This window comes from Equus quagga, unplaced genomic scaffold, assembly GCF_021613505.1.
Source record: "Equus quagga isolate Etosha38 unplaced genomic scaffold, UCLA_HA_Equagga_1.0 HiC_scaffold_480_RagTag, whole genome shotgun sequence".
Classification (NCBI taxonomy): Eukaryota; Metazoa; Chordata; class Mammalia; order Perissodactyla; family Equidae; genus Equus; species Equus quagga.
The window spans coordinates 34,640-52,178 of record NW_025793880.1 but is presented as its reverse complement, the minus strand read 5'-3'; the positions used below and the strand labels follow the sequence as shown (position 1 = coordinate 52,178).

The 17,539-nt window shown below is 45.6% G+C and overlaps 1 protein-coding gene across 1 annotated transcript; it reads left to right on the top strand.

Moving 5' to 3' along the window:
* Positions 1 to 319: 319 nt before the first annotated feature.
* LOC124232341 (latherin) lies at positions 320 to 15,717 on the top strand. The gene is made up of 10 exons (XM_046649296.1): positions 320 to 366; positions 528 to 742; positions 5,235 to 5,348; positions 6,533 to 6,677; positions 8,324 to 8,428; positions 9,355 to 9,504; positions 11,249 to 11,330; positions 11,962 to 12,025; positions 13,207 to 13,286; positions 15,484 to 15,717. Exons 1-9 carry the CDS (start codon positions 335 to 337, stop codon positions 13,245 to 13,247), a joined length of 948 nt encoding a protein of 315 aa, XP_046505252.1. The 5' UTR covers positions 320 to 334; the 3' UTR covers positions 13,248 to 13,286; positions 15,484 to 15,717.
* Positions 15,718 to 17,539: the final 1,822 nt, after the last annotated feature.

Genomic DNA, 17,539 nt, shown 5'->3' with positions numbered 1-17,539 from the left:
TATGATCTTGGGCAAAATGTTTCCTGTCTTGAGTCTTAGTTTCCTTACCTGTAAAATGGGACTAACGATAATCTTTATAGCATAAGGATGCTAGGAGGATTCCACAAGCGTTCGTGAAAATTGCCTGTCAATGTCAGCTATTGTTATTACAGATGGGGAAACCGAGGCCCAGAAAGGGCATGGGAGCTATCCAGCGTCAAACAGCAAGAATGGGTGGAGTCAGGCTAGAACTCAAGGCTCCCTGAATAAGACACCCCCTCCCTCACCTCCACGCAGGGCAGACTGAGCGGCTTCCTCCCTCACAGTCCCTGGGTCCACCTCACTCAGGGTGCAGATGAGGAAACCAGCTCAGAACAGGACCGGAAGGTGAATGAGTCACGAACATGGTGCCCTCCGCCACTCTCTCAGTGCTGTCCAGGTTCTCCACAGCTCTGCATTTGGTGACATTGATGACTGCAGTTTGAAGTATGTTATTGACACATCCGTCAAGTGGCTAAAATGAGTCCTTGCTCCTTTAATGCCCCCAGGCCTTCTATGCAAGAATGTTTGCTTTGGACGTGTTGGATGGGCGTGGTAAGAACGAGGGCTTCTCGTCAGTCTCCTGGCTGTCCATCATCCAGTGCCACATCTCCCCCAACAACGAGGTCACTTGCCATTTATAAAGTCTGCCCCACTGCAGAGTCCATCGGGAATCAACAGACGGAGACTCAGGGCATCTCTACAGCACACAGGAGAAATCCAGGTGAGCACAATGTAATGACACTCTGCAACCTGCCTTTTTACCAGATGCCAAACCATAGTAAAGATTTTGTTAAAGGTACCGGTTGCAAATGGTGATTGGTTCTAGCACAGAACGTGAAAAATAGTGGCTTAAATAATGACGAGAGATCCACAGGTAGGCTGTTACACTGCTCTTCCCTCTGCTACCCCAGGTTGTGGCTTTGATCTTCATGCTGATAAAACAGCTGCTGAGCTTCAAACATCATGTCTGATATCCAATCAGGAAAAAGCAGGAGAAGAGAACAAAAGCTGGGTCCAACCACCTTAAAGAACTTTTTTAGAAGCCTTAGCCTGCACCTTCCATTTATATCTCTTGACTATCCCCGGTTGCAAAGAAGGTTGGGAAAGAAAGCTTCTTTGTTAGGCCCATTTCTGTCCTCAAAAATAAAAAGTTTCTGTAAAGAAAGAGGGAAGAATGGACAAGTGCCCTTTGCTCTCCAACCTTCCATTTTCCACTCTTTAAAATAGGGGTATCAATATTTGTCTCATAGGACAGGGCTCTTGCAAGGATTTAGTATAGACTCCCAGCACTCTTTGGGCATCCACAGATGCCCTCTGGCCACACTCTTCTTCAGGTTGTGTTAGTCTGTGAATCTTCCAAAGGCACTATCAGGACCAGGGAGGGATAAAGAGAAATGTTAATTTGCCCATCCAAAATTAACTCCCATTTAGCGGCACTGGGCTAAGCAGTTTTCAAAATGCTTGTTGAATCCTTATAGTAACTTTATTTAGTGAGGCGCAGGATAAGTATACACAACTAAAAGGCAGGAGAGACAAGTTTCAGTCACTAACTATAGGTGGCCTCAGGAAAAGCGTAACTTACTCTAAGCCTCAGTTTCCCATCTGTAAAATGGTTATTGGGGTGGGTAGGAAGAAGCCTAGATGAGTCCTTTGGTTCCCCGCCCCCTGAAACTCCTTCAGCTCTGTAGAGAATCTCCCAGAGTGGCCCTGAAACAGACCCTATTTACCTGGGATCCACAAAGGTCCTACCCCAAGATGTGGAAGGTCTCAGGCCTCCTTCTCATCGTCTGTGGGCTGCTTGCCCTATTGTTTGCTCAATATTTGAATATTTGAATCACCTGTGGGTCTGTTATATTGCGTATTTTAATTTCTTGGATTTTAGTTCATTTGTCTTTTTTTTTTTTTTTTGTAGAATGCCTTGTAAGGTTTTATTAGATGCTGGACATCATGATGAAAAATTGTAGAGGCTCTGAATGATATTGTCTTTTTCCAAGGAGGAAGGGAGATAGCAGAAAGATAGGGTATAAGTGGATTGCTTTCGTCCTGCTGAGGCTTAGATTTCTGTTTTATTAGGGTGGAATTATTGTGGTTTTGTTCTTATGCCTCAGGAGGACCCTTTATTTCTGGGCCGTAGTCCTTTCTCCCAGAAGACAGCAGTCTTCTGGTTGTCAACTGAAAGCTCAAGGTGTCATCTCAGTGGGGTCTGAACTCCAACCAGAACTCTAACCAGTGTCTCCCCAGTACCACGCAACAGAGATGCTGAAATCTCTGCTCAGCTTTCTAACTTTCAGCTGCTGTTTTCTGATGAATGTTTTCTAGTCTTAAAGTCTAATGATTCTGACACCAGCTCCACTGTGTGAATTTCCCCACACCACCAAGCCATTCTCCGACACCAGCTGGGTGTCTTACAATTCAACTCAATTCTGACAGTATCTCCCCAGAGATAGCATCAGATTCTATACTTCAAGGCTCATTCCCACAAGACTGCCCTCTATTTCAGATGTCACTGCAAGTCCAGGTTGTCACCTCTGCTTCTGACTGACTGGCTATAAATTAGAGTTTCCCACAACCCCCTCCTTGGGTCCAATTACTTCACTAGAGCGGCTCACAGAACTCAAACGTTTTACTCACTAGATTACCGGTTTATTATAAAAGGATACAGCTTAGGAACAGGCAGATGGAAGAGATGTGTAGGGCAATGTATGTGGTAAGAGACTTGGGGTTTCCATGCTTTCTGGGTGCACAACTTTCCCCAAATCTCCACGTGTTCACCAACCCAGGAGGTCTCTGAATCCTGTCCTCTTGGGACTTTATGGGGCTTCATCACACAGTCATGATTGATCAAATTGTTGGCCATTGGTGATGGATTGAACATCCAGCCCCTCTCCCCTTCCCCAGAGCTCAGGGAGTGGGATGGAAAGTTCCAACCCTCTATCACGTGGTTGGCTCCACTGGCAATGAGCCTTCCTCCTCAGGTGCTTTCCAAAAGCCACCTTATTAACATAAACTCAGGTGTGGTTGAAAGGGCCTTTTAGGAATATCAAGACACCTTTGTTGCTTTCGTCACTTAGGAAATTCCAAGGGTTTGAGGAGCTCTGTGCCAGGAACAGGGACAAACAGCAAATATATATTTCTTATTATAAATCACAGTATTGCAAGTTTCACACTGCACAGGAGAGCTGAAGAGTAGTCCAGTGAGTTGAGGACATCTGTCCACCTGTTTCAAGGCCCCTTCTCTGTGCCGCCTTCCTCTGTGAGACTTTGCTCCTTAAGTCCCAGATACTCTAAAGGCCCCAGATTCCAATTTCTGCCTTCTCAGTCCCGTAAGACAGGCCCTTTCGCTTGGACTCTATTTCCCCATATGGCAATTTGGGAAATGACCTCAGGCAGAAGTTGGGGTGAATTCAGAGCTCACCGTGAGTGATATCCTTTTCTCAAGAACAATAGGCTCTCAAATTGTACCTGCATTATTGCTCACCAATATCTCAAACCATTGTTCTATATATTTCCATTCTTTTAGTGGATTTCAGTGGGACGGTCAGTCAGTACTCTGTCATGACCCAAACCAGAACTCTGCAGCTGGAATGTGAATTGAGATCTCAGTGGGACTTTGTAACCACTCATTTGAGGCTCAGGGATAGGATGAGGAGGTTCCACACAGGAAATGCTTGTACCCTTACAAACACAACTTCAGGTCTGGGTATTCCCAGAAAATGCTTCCTAGGTCGGTATTGTGGCAGGTGAGTCAGGAAAAATCCCAGGTGTGATCATCCCAGTGTCGTTTGGAATGATAACGTGAAGCTACACGTAACAGAAATGCCAAAAGGAGGAGGCTGATGGAATGAACATTGGTCAATCCACACGTTAGACTATTCTGCAGAGAAGGAAGTAACAAGATAGTCATGATGTGTTGCTATTTTACTGAGTAATTCTATGCGAGCATGGCAGGAAAATCGAGGTTTTTCATAATGTTTCATGAATGCATGTGCATGTATGCATAATATAAAGAAAAACTTCTGAAAGAAGAGACAACAGAAGTTATCTCTGAGGATTGATTTTTATTTACCTTTTTCTTTCTTTGTATGTATCTTTTTCTAATTGTTCTTCTTGTCTAAAAACAGACCATCAAAGTTAAAATACTAAACCAAAAGGGTAACTTTACACAGGATTAGTGACCAGGAATGGGCTTAGGGACTGTCCTGAATCTGTCAGGTGTCTAAAGAGAGCATTGGGCCCTGCCAGCTTCTACCTGTTAGTCTCAGATCCCAGTAAGGGCTGTTTGCAGTGTCATTTGGCTGAAACCCCAGGAAGTCCCACCAAAAGTGCATGAATGTCCTTGTCCCATCAAGGGATGTGAGGTGAGCGTCAAGGTCCTGAGGACCAATCCCAGCCCAGGGAACACATAATGTAAATGGAGGGTCCCAACCCAGAAGCACTGCAAACTGTAGCACAGTCTCCACATGCTCTAGACTAACCCTCTCTCAGCCAGAGGGACATGCCCACGCTGCTGAGCCTACCGTTTCCCACCAACTCAGGAAGATAAGTCCTTGAATCACCAAATGAGAATCATCATGACTATAAAACTCATAGCATAATGGCAGTCATTTATGGAACACTTCTGATGTGCTTGGTGCTGTGCTCAGTGCTTAAGACGAGGCTGAGGAGAAGGGATGGGTACGTATCATCCACATTTTCCAGATAAGAATGCTGAAACTCTAAGGGTCTGTGTTGCCAAAGTTATTCAGCAAGCAGGTGGCAGAGCTGGCGTGTCTGACTCTGAAGCCAGTGCACGTCACCACCAACATCTCCCTGGGGAATGAGAATATGTCCTGCACACAATGTCATGAGGTGGAGGAATTTGCCCTAAATCCTACATCTGGTAAGAGGTGGAGGGATTCAGAGACTGTTCTCGTAACTACAACATTGCGCAGCCTCTCACAGGGGCAGTGAGCAGCCTACAGAAGGCTGTGTCCCTACAGGAAAAGGTGTATGTCCACCTCGCTTGGGTACCAGTATGGATTGTGTGGCCTTGGGCTGGTCCCTCTGTTTCTTGCTCTGTACTATGAGGAGAAGCATGTCTCCTATGAGCCTCAGCGGCCCCATCTGTAGAATGGGTCCACATGAGTTCTTTGACCACCCCAGATCCAAGCCCTGGGGAGACCCGCTCAGAGAATGACCCCACCACTGACCCTCTCTGCCCTATTCCCTCACAGGGACATCACTCAAGATGCTGAAGGTCTCCTGCCTCTTCGTTCTCCTCTGTGGGCTCCTTGTCCCATCCTCTGCTCAACAGATCCCACCTGAAGTTTCTTCCCAGATCACCGATGGTGAGACTGTCCTACCTTTGGGTCATGCTTGACCTTGCCAGACACATAGGCCTCTCCTAGAAGTCCAGGCTGTGAGCCAATGTGGGTTAAGTTCTTGTTAGCATAATGCCTGGGACACAGTTAACACCATTAATCATTAGCTGTTCTGATCATCGATACCTTAATGTATTTAATCCACTTCTCCCAAGATGCCCTTCTTTCCTGTCCCTTTGCTCTGCTTCATCTATTAAGACCCACCACCAAAGGACACAACCCTACCTGGATTGGCCCCTGCTCACCTCTCCGACCACCCCACCCTCACTCACTGCCCTCCTGCTGCAGTAACCTCCTCAGCACATTAAGCACACCCCAGGACCTTTGCACTTGCTATTCACTCTGCCTGAAACACTCTTCCTTTAACTATCAACATGGCTCCTTCCCTTCCTTCAGGTCTCTGCTAAAATGTCCCATCTGTGGAAAGACAATCCTTGCCCTCCCTGCATAAATTAGCACCCTCACCCAGTACTCTCAGTCCCTCACTCTGCCTTTTAATGTTCCCTCATAGATGGAAATAGCATGCAGCAGAAAGTACCAGTATGGCCGTGGTGATTAAAATAGTGAAGATTGTTTTCTATACTCCTTGGGAAATAGCCCCTGCACAGAGACACTCCAGGTTGCTCCCCCTCATCACCCCAACCACCCCCGCTTCACCCCCAGGACTCCAGACTCCTCACCAACCAAAATCCAAAGAGTTAACACCTGGCATAGCCCAGGAGCCCCAGGACCAGGCTACAGAGCTATGGCTGATGTCCTTTCTGATCTGTCAGTGTGCAGGCCGAGCTAGTTGCTGACTGTTTTGAAGCCAGCCTATCTCCTGAACGGATCTCCTCGTGTCCCTTTACTCAATGCCTTATCGTCAGTCTCTCCTCATCCTCACTAGGATGCCAGCTCCACGAGGGCAGAGAGCTCTGCCTGTTCTTGCTGGTGCAGCCCATCCCCTGGCACGGCCCTGGCACATAGTGGGCCCCTGTGAATCTTTGCCAAATGATTGTGTCTGGAAGTTGGTCCAGCACCAAGCAGGCCAGAGAGACCAGATGGATGAAGAGTAAGCGCTGCGTGTGGGACACACTCAGAGGTCAGGGTTGTGTCTCAGAATCTTTGGCATCTAAATGTCTAATTGGGTTTTGGGGGCCCATGTCTTTCAGCTTTGACCCAAGGACTCCTCGACGGGAACTTCCTTTCTCTCCTGAATGCAATTAACTTAGAAGGATTATTGAACACCATCCTCGATCAAGTAACAGGCCTCCTGAACATCCTGGTTGGCCCTCTCCTGGGGCCCAGCAATGCAGAGTGAGTGGCCTCTGATCACCACCCACAGGTCCAGACTGTCCTGGTTTGTCGGTTAGATGTCTACCCACATTTCTGAGTCTGCAGTGATCCTCCCGTCAGTGAAAGCCCTTCCAGCTCTGAAGGCCTGAAATCCACTGGTTGAGAGAAGTCCCCACTGGGGGTGGAGGGAAGAGCTGAGGAGGTGCTGAAGACGGGGGTTCAGGCCCTTTGTCTGGGAAGAGAATGGCTGCTCATCATCTTGGGAGCACTGTCGATCTCTTCCTCTCTCTGAACCTCAACTTCTGCCCCTGGGGAATGGGGAATTACAGCATCTACCCCCAGAGGACTGTTGTGAATATTAAGTGAATAATATGTGTAAAATTCTTGCACAGATCCCTGCCCTCACTAAGCCTCCAATGGGTGATAACAATAACAACATCCTCTACAATGATAACGTGGTAACCATAATAATCAGTGCTATCTGACCACCAGAGTGTCTCAGCTCACTTGTCTAAATGTGTCCAAGACTCAACTGCTAAATCCCACCCTCATCCCCACTCCAGGCTGCTCCTCCCCCACCTAGCTCATCTTAGCTCACGACAGCTCCGCTCACCCAGGTGTTCTGGCCAAAAATCTCGACACTGCCCTTGGCTCCTCTCTTCCTCTCACACTGTACGAGTGTGTCAGCAAGCACTGCCAGCTCTGCCTTCGAAACACACCCAGGCATCTGAGCGTTTGTTCCTCCTCCTCTGGTCTGAGCCTCCAGCATCTTCCCCCTGACTTACTGTCCTGGATACCCCTGCTTCCACTTCAAGCTCCTCCTCTCCATTCTCTGCCACTAGTATCCAGAAGCATCTTTCTAAGAAGTAGGACAGACTCCATAACTCCTTGGCCCAAACCCTCTGTTTGCTCTCAGAACCGAACCCAAAGTCCTTATTGTTGGCCCACAAGGCTCCATGAGATCTGGCCCTGATTACCTGTCTCACCTCTTCTCCTACTATCCTCCCCTCACCCATTGCCCACCAGTCACACTGAGCCTGTTGCTTCTCCTCAAACACGCCAGCTAAGTTCCAGCCTCAGGGCCTTTGCACTCGCTCTGTCTTCTGCCTGGACCTTCCTTCCCCTGTCTCTCCTCATGACTTGTACCCTCACTTTATTCATGAACCTGCCCAAATGTTCTCTCCTATGAGAAGCTCTCCCTGACTCCCCTGTCTAAAATTCTACTCTTGCCAATGTCACCCTCTATCACCTGATTCTGCAGGGCCTTTTCTTCACAGCACCTATCACCTGGCACATTCGATATGTATTCATTTACTGCGCTTATTGTTTTCTACATATACACTCTCCCCAAGCATGTATTATCTATGGCTTTTGGTCTTTAACTTATTATTTACTCACTCATTTATTCCAGCCTGCTTGGCACTGGTCAAAGGGCTGGACAGGATTATTCTGGAATGCATCAAGGCAAGAGATTCTTTTTGCTCAGGGCTGTATTCCCAGTGCTTATAACACATAGTAGCTGTGCAATAAATTACATGATTGGTAAGTGAGTAACCGGCTTTGCATACAATCAGCTTCTGCTCTGCAGGGGACCTGCCTTTACAGAAAGGTGGATCCACCTGCACCTGGAGCCTCAACTTTTCCCCTTTGTGTATTTCTTCACCCAGGATCAAGTTGCAAGACGCTCGACTCCTTCAACTCTCCCTTGAGTTTTCTCCTGATAGCAAGGGGATCGACATATGGATACCATTGGAATTGTCCGTATATCTAAAGTAAGTAACAGCTCTACTTTACATAACAGCAAGTTCCACGTACAGCTCCATCTCCTTTTGCACAGGTGTGCAGGGATGTGGGAAGCAGCCATAACTAAAGGATCTCCACACAGTCTCAGGAAGACTCATTGTGTGGCCGAGGCAAAATCCCCACCCTCTCTGGACCTCAGTCACCCTACATGTAAAACTGGGAGTCTGCAGAGTACGCGAATGCTTCTGGCGTGGGGGCCACTCTAGGGAAAGCAGGGGCTTGAGCAGGTGTCCTCCCCCTGCTTCATCCTGAGAGCCCCCACCTTCGTCTATCTGGACTTCATGAGCCCACTCAGCTCTGATGGAATGTGACTCAAGACAGGAACACAGAACCTGCTCTAGACCCCAGCACTCCTTGGCACCATTGCCTAGATGTGTCTGGTGATTGCCCATAGGTATGTTTTGTTTGGCCTGCATGGTGTATTTTCAGAGACGGTAGGCATTCTTCGGTTCATCACAACCTCCACCTCTCTCTGTGAAATTAGTCCCTGGTTGACTTCATTTGTTTCCACTTCAAGCCTGGCACTTGAGGCAGTGGAGTTCGAGACCTCTAAAAGAGTACATTCCAAGGTCACAGATTCTCAGTTTTGATAGGATGCTATCCATAGAATCAACCTTTTCCGTTCTAACTGCCCCCCAAGACAGAGGTGGTGAGTATCAGTTAGATGCCCGAATGCAGAGCTGTCTGGTTTAACCAGTGGTGGATGCATTACTCAGAGACAGCCACTCCCATTCTCCAGCCCTAAATAATTTCTTTTGAAAAATGAGGAAGTGATGTTAACAGGGTGATATTGAGGTTTCTGTGCAAACACGGGGAACCCTTGTTCTAGAAACAAATGAGGGTGTAGTAAGTTCTGAGGTTCTCTCCCACCAGCCTTAACTCTTCCCTCCAACAGGCTCCTGATTCTTGAACCCCTCACACTTTACGTGCGGACAGATATAAGAGTCCAGCTTCAGTTGGAGAGCGACGAAGATGGCAAATACCGACTCGCCTTTGGGCATTGCAGCCTCTTACCTAGGGCTATAGAGCTCCAATCTGGAAATCCGTGAGTTCTCCATCTTTCTCTCTCCGTGTCCAGCTGATCATGATGAAGCCCCCAAGAGGGCTCACCTGAAGGATGTCACTAGGAAAACAATACCTTCCCAAATCAGCCTTTTGTGCAAATGGGGATGTGTGTCTTACAAATAGAGTTTTAGGCTAATTTAAAATTTCATTTATTATAGGAACAATAATTTCAGTGACATGAAAAGACGTTCACTGAATAGTCCTGAGGAGAAAGAAAGCAGGATCACTCGATTAATGGCTGACATTTAGGTTATTTCCAAATCTTTTGCTATTATAAATAATCCTGAAACTTTTGGTACAGGAAGATTTCCCCAAAATAGAATTGTTTCCTTATTGTAGATTCCTAAAACTACTGAAAAAGTATGAACAGTTTTGCAACTTTTAAGCTTTAAGGCATATAATAGTGTTAAGGCATGCCCAATCACTTATCTCAACCCTCCCCAACAGAACTGAACTAAGTGACACCGTCCAGCTGGCACTGGTCAATTCCACCCCACATCCAATCACCACCAGCTGTGCTCATCTTCACAACTTTTCTCTTCAGTGGATAGAAAGTCCCATGGATGCCGTTAGTTTCATTTCTGGACTACCAGGAGAGCAAAGATTTTATCACTTGTTTATTAGTCTGTGACATTTCCTTTTCACAGAACCTGTTTTCAGAGGTTTGCCCTTTTTAATTAACTAAGGTTTTAATGTTTTCTTCTAAATTTACAATATCTTTTTTTACAATCTTCTTTTGTACCACTTTTTAAAAATTTAGGCTGAAATCCACAATTAACTGAATCCAATGGTCATCACCAATCCCTTTTATACCCTGTCTTCTCCATTCATGAATTCTTTATTTTGATTCATCTCCTAGTTGCTCACTGTTTCAAGAAAGATCTGAGTATATAATCCTTTCTGAGCCCTTGCAGATCTGGTAATGTCCTTCTCTCATGTTCAAACATAAGAGAGAACCAGGCCAGATATGGCATCCTTGACTCACAGCCATCTCTCCCTAGGAAAACTCTGTGAATACTGCTCCCATGTCTTTTGATTTTTTGAAGAAAACAAGTCCTTCCTTTAAGTGAAATATGAGACTTGAGACTGGAAGTGGTAGGTTAGTTGATTTATATGCAAGCTCCTTATAGGATAAAGACACAAACCCTTTGCCTGAGAATTAGACAGACGTGCCCTAAACTATAAGGATTCGGGATTGAGTCAGGTACACGAAGACACCCTTACACTGCTATTTACTGCTTCTTTCTCATCTCCCCCAACTGAAGATGATATTATACTATTCCTTCCATGAAGGCATGACCACCCGGCCGGGGAGATAATTTCTATTGGAGCATTAGATAATCAGAGAAATGGGAAAGTGCACAGCAAAGAGAGACCTCAGAGTTGGCTGGAGCAGTCAGGAAGGGCTTTCTGGAGGAAGCCAGTTGGCTGGACCTAAAAGGGTGCTAGAAGCTGAAGAAGGCATTCCAAGAAAGAGAAACAAAATAGGCACAAAGAGAATGATGTGAATAGTGATGAGGGAGAGGTGATTTAAATTGAAACATTAATTTTAAGGAGCCCTGAGAGGTAGGTCAGTGTAGAAGGGCAAGACCGAGTCATGGAGGGCTGTGGAAACAAGGAGTGGACTTTGAGTAACTTGGGCCCAATTGAGCAAAGAACCGATGTGAAGAAAGGAGAGTTTGGGAAAAATAATCTGTTCTACCAACTTCTTTCACTCTATTTAGACTCAGCTTGACGGTAAATGCTGTTTTGGGAACCATAGAAAACGCCCTGGGAAACTTCATAACTGAGGATTTGGGAGCAGAAGTAAGTATACAAACCCAGATCACTTCTGTTTTTGAGTCTGAGAACCAGAGCTTGGTGGGTTGGATCCTCTTGATAAACTGGAGGAATATCTCCCAGGAAGGAGAGTTAGAGAGAGAGGAAGTGGTATTTATTAAGCTCCCATTCTGCAACCAAGCACTGGTAAAGTACTTCATAGACATTATTTCATTCTTCAAGTCAAAATCAGCATCCATGTGACCAGAGGTGATTTGATAAGCCTCTCCAAGACTCAGGTTCCTTATCTGTAAAATAAGTATAAGTAATCATGAAATTAGCACCTAACATCACTAAGCATGCAGACACGGTGCTAAGTTTCTTGTGTGAATTTTCTCATCTCATCCTCCTAACAATCTCATACTCTAGGTAACAATAGCATCTCCAGTTTCCAGACTAAAGAAAAAGTTGCAGAGAGGGTCAATGACTTACCAAGTCATATAGCTGCCAAATGGCTCAGCTGTTGTGTGACCCCAGGGCAGTCAATCCTCCAAAACTCTCTACCTGGTTGTTTTCTACAATGGGTTGGCTCAGAAGGAGAACTTACTTTGACTACCACCACTTAGGCTCCATTGGTAGAGTCCTCCTCCTGACCCTTGCATATTTCCTTGTCTTTCAGCTTTGTCCTACCCTTAATTCATTGGTCTCCAACCTGGATCTGCAGCTGGTTAATAATCTGATTAGTAAGTGCCGGCAGTGGGAAGGGACAATACCACCCAAGGAGAAAGCTCAGACTGCTCCTTTACCCTTTTCATCACATGTCCCCTTCCCTCACCCTGACACTTCTCCCAGACCAGAACCCCCTTCCCTGCTGAGGCAGAATGGTCCCTAATAACAGCAATCCTAATAAACTCAGCTGTCATTTGCTGAGGGAGTCCTATGTGCCACGCCCAGGGTTAAGCGCTGTGCCTGTACCAGCCACTGGACCTCCACCATCAGCTGAGTACATGCTGGTTTCACTTCTATTCTGGTGTCCAAAGCCAAGAGAAGCTGAAATATAAATGGAGGCTTCTCTGGGGGAGGAAAGCTGCCCAATAAGTCCTGTACCCTCCACCTAAATTGTATGATGTTGCATTAGGAGCAGAAAATTGGCCTGGCTTCAGCCCAGACAAAAACTGCCTCCTTCCAGTAGTTTCTACCACTAAGAACTCAAAGTTTCCACGTCTGCCAGAACCCAAAGCAACAAACGCAAGATTGAATCTCTGCATCTCAGGCCCCTGGCAGGAATCTGAAAACCAGTACAGTTGCTGGATTGAAAGGACTCTTCCTTCATTCACTGGATATTCACTAGTCCTACCAAGTGCTAGATGTTAGACTTTTTAAATTTCCTTTAGGTGGCTCTCCCAGAAAGCAATTTTCTATCCTCTGCCATACACCTCTGTTAACAGGGAGCTCACTACTGATGAAGTAGGAAGCTTGAGGCAGTTAATCTGGATGAGACTTGAAGCTCCCAAAACTTGGTTCCTAGGTTCACTCAAAGTAAATGTGAGTTGGGTAGCTGGACCAACACCCTTGCTCTGCTGATATTAGGCACCACTTTGAAGATGTTTCCAGGCAAATGGGGACTCTGACTGCTATAATGCCAACCTTTTCCACTGTCTCATTTCAATATACAGCTCTTAAGTGATTAGCTTGGGAGGGAATGGTTGCTCCCAATGTATGGATGAGGCAACACAAAACTGTTGGTGAAGTGATCAGAGACAACCAATGACAAAACAGAGACTCTAGCCCCATCCTCCTGCCTCCAAGCCTTTGGCTCATTCCATGACCCTGCTCTGTCCCCAGCTGGAGCAGGGAGAAACTCCTTTGGCCTCTCTGATCCTTCCTCATTCCCACAGTCTGAGGTATCCATTTTGCCTTCTAGATCTGATACTGGATCGTGCGAACGTTGACCTCAGCGTCTAAGTATACCCAAAGTGAAGGAGCCACATTTGTATCAATTTGGTGAGAAACCAGCACATATTTCCCTCTTTAGTGATGGTGCCTGGCCTTTAGGGTCATTATAAATGTGTCATTCATTCATTTATAAAATTTCAGGTAAGCTTCTACTGTGTGCTAGATGCCAGGGATACAGCCATGGGCAACACAAAGATTCTGCTCCCCTGGAGCTCAGATCATTCTTGGGCATCCTAACAATGAACTGAGAAGTAAATATAGTCATCCAAATTCAAGAGGGAAGTGGGTACTATGAAGGAAACAAAGTAGGCGGATGTGAGAGAGAGAGTGACTGCAGTAGGAGCAGAGAGAGAGGCAGCAAATTAAGAGAGTATAGGCAGGCAGAGGCTCTTGAAGGAGGAGACATTTCAGCTGAGTCCTGAATGATAAGGCAGGAGTTGTGCCAAGACCCAGGGAAGAATATAACAGGCAGCAGGATGAGCATGTGCAAAAGTCCTGAGGCAGGAATGAACTTTCCTTTTTGAAGCAAAGAAAGAAGGGCAACATGGCTGGAGTGTGGAAGGAGCTCAGTTATAGGAGGTATATTTGCAAGAATGCTACTTGGTGATGAAAAAGAGGAGGATTTCTATAAAAAGAGATGCCTTTATTCATTTATATGTATTTATTTGCAACTGGTCTGTCTGAAAACACTCTGCTCAAGTGTCATCATCTCAGATCTCTTAAAAAAGGCACAACTGCCACATTCTGCTTCATTTTTCTTCGTAACATTCATTACTATCTAACTTCCTATGATGTTACTTGTTTCTTTTCTGTCTCCCCTCCTAGAATGTAGACTTCATGAAGGCAAGGACTTTATCTTATTCCCTGTTTTATCCCTGGTGCCAGGATTACAAAGATGAATCACACCTGGCCCCTGACCTCCAGAGCCCCCAACCTAGTAAGGGATAAGACAAATAAACAGGCAATTTTATGTGCAGTAAGGTGTTCTTGTTAAGGTTCTGTGGAAGTGGAGAGGCAAGACCCAGCAGTCCTTCCAGGGGATTTCCAGGAGGGCCTCATAGAGGAGGCAGAATTTCAACTGGATTTTGAAGGATGATTGAGAGTTTCTTTGTGGGAAAAGCCATTGAAAGCAGAGGATATAGTATGTGCAAATGCACAGGAGGTAGAAAGGACCTGGTGCTCTAGACAATGGGAAGAAGCTCTGGGTAACTGGTCGTAGGAGTCATGGGGGATGGAGGCATCTTCCTTAAGGGGGTAGGATAGGTTTGTAGTGAACTGTACACACGCTTCCTGAAGACAAAGTTGCATGCGATGTATTGAGCCACCAAAGAAGGTGCAGTCTGTGACAGGGGACATAAGAAACTGAGTGGCCAACATCATTATTGAATCTATGTCCTTGGGTTGATTAGCTTAGTGATGGAATGATCCAAATCAGTTCTGTCCAGTAGAAGTATAACACCGAATACATATGTGACTTTGAGTTTTCTAGTAACGACACTTTTAAAAGGAAAAAGAAACATCATATTAGTTTTAGTAATATATTTTATTTACCCAATGTATCCAATATCATGGCAACGTGGAATCAACATAAAATTATTCATGAAATATTTTGCAGTCTACTTTTCAAACTAAGTCTTTGCTATCTAGTGTTTATTGTATACTTACAGCACACTTCAGTTTGGACTGGCTGCATTTAAAGTGCTCAATATCCACATGTGGTCAGTGGCTGCCACATTGGACAGTGTAGCTCGAACTAAGCTAATTCGCTGCCAATTGGAAAACTTTTAAAGGCCTAAAGCATCTCATTTTATCCCCACCATAATAGCTAGGCTGCCCTCTATCAAAGAATTCCCAAATTGTGGCCCCTATATCATACTCAGTCCACAGACATACTTGGTTGTGGTTAGAAAGTGTTTTAGAAATGTGGATGTTTCCAATATTAAAAGTAAGAAACCTGTCTTTTGATTAACTAGGGAATCTGGTAATATTTTGCATCCTTGTGTTGTGAAATAGGCCAAGGGGAGGGGAGGCTCCATTTTAGTTGATGAGTGTCCAGGGAACAGAAATTGTCATCCAGGGATAGGCAGTGGATGGGGGTCCGGACAGAAATTTGGTTCAGCACCATGGACAGTGGACAGCAGTCCAAGTGTGAACGAGGTGGGGGAGGGGGGAAGCTCTCAGCTTTGACTTACAGCCTCCTTAGAAAGGGTGCAAAGTTGACTAATATCTTGATTATCTCATGCAGAGTCAGGTCCTGCATACTGGTCTCCTTCCTGGAATGCCCTCCACACTGCGGGCCACCATTTACGTAGATATTCCTGTCGATTATTCAACTACTACCTGGAGTTTCATTACCCGCCCTGGACTCAAAGATCCTCTACTTTCCTGGCTATGGAGGCTGTTTCCCTGTAAATCTTCTCCAGAATCCCTGTACTGATTCCCTGTAATCTTAACATAATAAATTTCTGCAGCCCTGAAATGTGGACTTTCCTGCTTCCATAGCGCCGTGTGAGCAGGGGGAAAACAACAGCTAGAGATGGTGGTGGGTCCGTTCATGATGACAAAACTTTGGAATGCAAGGGAGGATGCTTGGGTAGTTTAGCTTTTATCTCAGAAATACGTGAGCACTCTGGCCTGGAGTTTCCCCAAAACTAAGGAACTAGCCTTCCTGTCTTGTCTGAGATGTTTTCTGAACTGGTTCTGTGTCCTTGGGAACTCCCCACTCTTGCCCACAGTCTCCTCACTGTGAAGAGAGAGTGTTGGACTCGTTCTTTAGGTACTCTCAGGCAGGAGCAGCCTACAAAGTTGTGATTTACGGGAAAAAATTTATCTTGGCCCTGGTAACCCCATTTTTCTTCCCTGCATCACCAAACTTCTCAAAAGACATGTTGCTCTTCACTGCCTCTATTTTCTCACCGTCATCCACTGCTCAGTTTTGGATAATCTGGCTTCTTCCCTCAACTCCTTAATAGAACTTGCCCTAGGTCATCTATGACCTCTTTTCTGGTGAAAACAAGTGAACCCTTATTCAGTGTTCATGCTTCTCAAGTTAATAGCAATTAACACTTTAGATGACCACTCCAGCCTACTCCCCACCTCCTCCTCCTCTCTTTCTTCCTCATCAGTACCTTGATTCATGTCTGGCATTCTGAGCATTTTAGATACATTCCATCACTTACTCTCTTAAATAAACTGTGTTGGTTATTAAGCTTTTGTCTCTTGGTTCCAAACTCATATTTCTGTACTCCGCTTTGCGATGGTGGGTCTGGGATGCTGCAAACCACATACAGTTGTCCCTTGGTATCCATGGGGTGTTGGTTTCAGGTCCCTCTGCAGATATCTAAATCCTTGGATACTCAAGTCACTTATTTTGCCCTTTGTATGTGTGGGTTCTGCATCCATGGATATGGAGGGCCTGACAATGTCGCCTTTGCTGGTTTGCTGCTTGCTAGGGTCTGCCAATAGTCCTTACTAAAAGGAGATTGCAAGGCTGAAGGAGAGAAAAGAAAGCACCTCTTTCCTGTTTGCTCCATATTCCTCTAAGCATCACCTGCCAATGCTTCTTCACTCAATCAGGGAAAGTTGGTTTGACTTTACAAGTTGATTTTTTAAAATGCTCCCCAAACCAGCCTTATCATGCCCCTTCAGAATGCTGCACCAGCCTCCAAGATCCTGAGCTACTAGAAGCTGCTGAGCAGTGTCTCCTCCTCAGCAGTCTGAATCCAATCTTCCCAGGTCCCTTTCTAAAATCTTGTAGGTTCTTCCAGCCCCTTTGTTCCCCAGCCCTAGAGTTGATAGCTACCCCTTACAGCTACTGTGTGTGATAAGTCAGTATTATGCTTTTGCCTTCTCAGTCTTCCAGTACTATTTAACTCTTTCTTTATATTAAATTATTTCTTAAAATAAATGTGTGTGTGTGTGTGTGTGTGTGTGTGTTTTTTTTACCAGATCCTGACTGATACAGTACTTGGTCACAAGAGTGGTTCCAAGAACCAGATTCTCAAAAGTGACATTCCAGAATTAGTTTGGTCATATCCTTGGGCTTGAATGCAGTGCTCTGACTTTATTCCCAGTGAAAAATGAGGTGATAGTGACCCGTGGCATGCAGTGGCATCACAAGTCATCAAATTAGCACCTGTCATTGAACTGTGATGGAGGGCTTTTCTGGAGCAAATGTTTTAGGGAAGCTGGTGGCTGCTGAACTTCATCATTATGGCATCTATGATGTCCACAAGGACTTGGGATGGGATGGCTGCTTCTGAGTATCCTGGAGTACTTACAGAAAGCGGAAAACAAGTCTC